This window comes from Rissa tridactyla, chromosome 1 (genome assembly GCF_028500815.1).
Source record: "Rissa tridactyla isolate bRisTri1 chromosome 1, bRisTri1.patW.cur.20221130, whole genome shotgun sequence".
In the NCBI taxonomy this organism is placed as follows: Eukaryota; Metazoa; Chordata; class Aves; order Charadriiformes; family Laridae; genus Rissa; species Rissa tridactyla.
In genome coordinates this window covers 141,906,984-141,910,780 of record NC_071466.1, presented here as the reverse complement: position 1 = coordinate 141,910,780, position 3,797 = coordinate 141,906,984, and the positions used below count along the sequence as shown (strand labels likewise).

Genomic DNA, 3,797 nt, shown 5'->3' with positions numbered 1-3,797 from the left:
ACCTGGTTGCAGCGCTGGAGCCCAAGGCCTGATGCCACCAATCTCATAGGAAAGACTTGTTTTCACTTCCAGCCTCTTAGAAATCCTTGATCTACTCATTATTCTGCTTGGGGCACTACAGGAGATTTAGTTTGTCTATTGTCTTTTGCCATTCCCTATTTGCCATATCACCTTCTTGGTTCAGAACAAACTTCTCCGTTATCTCTCTCAGCGCCTTCCCACTTTGTGCCACTAAAGCCTGTGGAATACTACCCAGTTGTAGGAGCTCTGAAGTAATGCATATCCTTATACTCCTTGCTACTGAATTATATTAACCCAGAGAACAATGCTGGACATTCTGTGCTTATTGATTTTTTTTCCATTTCAGTCTGTTCAGTTTTGGAATATGGAAAATTAGAATATGAAAAATAAGGAAAAATGCAGTTTGCTAAAAATTTAACCAAGAAGTTACTAATGAAACCAGGTCTGAGCTTACAGGGAAGATTATGAACTACCGAACAAATCTAAATTATAAGGTCTGAGAGATAGCATTTCTATATTTTATGAACACTTCAATGACAATTCCGATAAAGTTAACTCCTGGGTTTCCGTTTTATGTCAATAATGGCATATTGCGTTTATTGTTATAGTCAAGGTTGACTCCTTGATTTGCTGACCCAGCAGTTTGCCTTGTGACTCACAAATCCAGTTGCCCTAACAAGAATTTACCGTGTTAAATGTACGTTGCAATTTACAAGTAATTCCAAAGAATTGTTAGCATATCCTTGAAAAATATGCGTTTATTTGGGTTTGTGCATTAGACTGTGTGGAAAGAATCTTCCCCAGCCTCCACTTGAAAAGGAAAGAGGTTTCCAGTTATAATATTAAAAAAGACACTTTTGACAACTAAAAACTTCCCCTATTTTAGGGAGAAGAGCTTCTAGTTCCAATTGCAGTGAAGCTTTCCTTCATTTGTTTTCTTTAATTTACGCCTTAAAACTGTGAAGTTCATAGTAATTTATTATGTCCCCTTGATGATACTGTTACCAATTAGTCCTACGTTTTGATGTACCACAAAAACTATGCCCCAGAGGTCTCACAGGATGTATAAAGGCGTGACTTGCTGGAATTGCAGGACTTGTTCTATACCCTGCATTTCTAACAGCTAAGTTTTCTCCTAATAGGAATGTAGCTGCGATATCTATCCCCCTTTTTTTTTCCACGCCCTTGTCAGTGAGATAGGAAAGACCACTACTGACACCTCAGGAAAGACATTAATGGCAAGGCTGAGTAAAGTTTGCATCAATCTGTGATTTTAGAGGTGTCATCACAGGTATGTTTCTTTAGGTAAGAAATTCCAGCGAGTCAGAAGGCTGGCTTCTACAAGTCAGCTGTTGGTTTCTGATATTACACACGTAAGTAAGCTGAGCAGTAGGGTCCTGAGAGCTAGAAAGTTCCCAGTGATTTCTAGAACAGTGCAACTAGTGTCAATGATGAAGGATTCAGCCCTGTTTCTCTCACTTATACAACTATTGGTTTGAAAGCAACAGTTCCCTGATTCTGCCTTTCCCCATAGTTCACTCTGCATTGGGATGAAGCTGTTAATTACAGTCAGGTTTTACTTAAAACATTAAAATGTGTTTAGATGTGTTAATATATGGCACTAATGGCACTAAGAGTGACACTGAACGAATCAGTGGCTTGTTCTATCTGACATTACGAGCTTTTGAAGAGTGAACCATAGAAAGAAATGGCTCCCGTGTTGAAAGGCTTGCTGGGTTTCCTACCATTTCACCTCATACTGAAGGAACAGCAAAGAAATGCTTTATTGCACTGCATTCAGTAATATTCCTAACCTGAAGGGAGAGCTTGCAAAGAAGCAGGGAACTTGAAAGGAAATAAAGTTCTCTTGCTTCCTGTTATTATTTCTTCATTGTGGAAATACTGCCCATTTCTGCCAGAGGACTACTCCGTGCTGTTACATTGTGCTTTGGGGATTATGAAGGGGAAGCGGTTTTGTTACTTCTTTCACCATTCATGTCAGATTTCTTTTTGTCTGTGATCTCTTTCTAGATCAGAAGCTTTATGATGAATGAAAGCAAAGTGATGGAGTTCATCTTGATTGGATTTTCAGAGTTTCCAGAATTGCAGATTCCATTATTTGTCTTTTTTTTCCTGACATACCTGGCCACCCTCACTGGAAATATCCTGCTAATGACAATCATCAGGCTTCATCGTCATCTTCACGTCCCTATGTATTTTTTCCTTTCCATTCTCTCTTTTTCAGAAACTTGCTACACATTGGCTGTCATTCCCAAGATGCTGGTAAATCTAATAACAGAGGAAAAGGCCATTTCTTTCACTGGATGTGCTGTTCAGATGTTTTTCTTCATTGGCTTTGGAGGCACTAACTGTATGCTTCTAACAGCAATGGGGTATGACCGCTGTGTGGCTATATGTAAACCTTTACATTACAAAGTCCTCATGAGCGACAGAGTCTGTAGTCACCTAGTGGCCTTTGCAGCGGTAACTGGCTTCACCTTGTCCTTGATAGTTACCTACTTTATATTCACATTGCCTTTCTGTGGAGGGAAGGAAATTAAACACTTCTTCTGTGACATGACTCCTGTCATTCAGGCAGCTTGCACAGAAAATAATGGAATTGAGACAGTAATTTTTGTTTTTTGTATTGTGGTGGTGTTTGGCTCATTCTTGTTGATTCTTCTCTCGTACCTTTTGATCTTCAACACCATCCTCAAGATCCCCTCCACTGAGGGGAAACATAAAGCCTTTTCCACCTGTGCCTCCCATCTCACTGTGGTTTTTGTGCACTTTGGGTGTGCCTCCATCATTTATTTGAGGCCCAAATCCACCTATTCCCTACAGGAGGACACTCTGATTTCTGTCACTTACACTGTGGTGACTCCCTTGCTGAACCCCATGGTTTATAGCCTGAGGAACAAGGGTGTGCACTTGGCCTTTCGGAAAGGCCTGGGGAAAAAATTGAGCACATGGATGAGGTGAAGGAAGCTTCTTCAAGTGCTGCTGTGAATGGGCTCTCCCCTTAGGTAGATGGCTGCTTTCGTACTTTGGCACTGAAAAAGGAGGGTATCCCTCAATTTGGAATAATGCTGTGTGTCAACCCGGGTAATCTTATGATAATATGTAACAGGACAAATTGCATTACTAAAAGCTGAGCTGCAGCCACCACTCACTGCCAGCTACATTGCTTACTGCTTTGAGCCAGTAAGAGAGCTGAAAAGACCATTGAGATATACTGAAGAGTAAAGGGTTAGCATGGTACCTACAACGTTTGAATACTTGAGTCTGTAAGAGAGCTCCACAGCATTTATTATCCCTTTTTGTCCCCACATTGGCTTTCACTTCAGAGCCAGAGATAATTTCTGCACACACAGTCTCATAGAAGAAGTCAGACTGGAAGGGACCTCTGGGGGTCACCTGGCCCAGCACCCTATTTCTGAAGCAGGGTACCTCCTGACACGCGCTCCTTTGCACAACTGTCAGTCTTGACAGGCCTTCACATCACCAGTGCGGTCCTGAAGAACATTATTTGGTTCCTCATTTTGTACCACCCGATAGAGGGAAGAAGAAGAACTGTCTTGTCTTTACGGCCGACAGGTGTCGAGCTGTTCAATGAAGAATGAGTCTCCTTCAGCCCAGCTGATGATGGCCTCTCCTCTAGGAGCAAAGCTCCTGGATTTTCATCAGACCTATGGCACAGCATGCCCCTGGGCCCCTGAGCTGGTGGCTGTTAGCTCCATGTCCATTTATGCTCCATTCAAGCCAAGACTGTCAGA

General features: G+C 41.8%; 1 protein-coding gene across 1 annotated transcript; it reads left to right on the top strand.

Annotated features, from left to right (window-relative positions):
- The first annotated feature begins 2,058 nt into the window (after positions 1-2,058).
- On the top strand, positions 2,059-3,003 carry LOC128907534 (olfactory receptor 10R2-like). The gene has a single exon (XM_054196535.1). It carries the CDS (start codon positions 2,065-2,067, stop codon positions 3,001-3,003), a length of 939 nt encoding a protein of 312 aa, XP_054052510.1. The 5' UTR covers positions 2,059-2,064.
- Positions 3,004-3,797: the final 794 nt, after the last annotated feature.

What these genes read in the sequence shown, in the direction of transcription:
- LOC128907534 (XM_054196535.1), top strand. Translation starts at nt 2,065, where the DNA reads ATGATGAATGAAAGCAAAGTGATGGAGTTCATCTTGATTGGATTTTCA.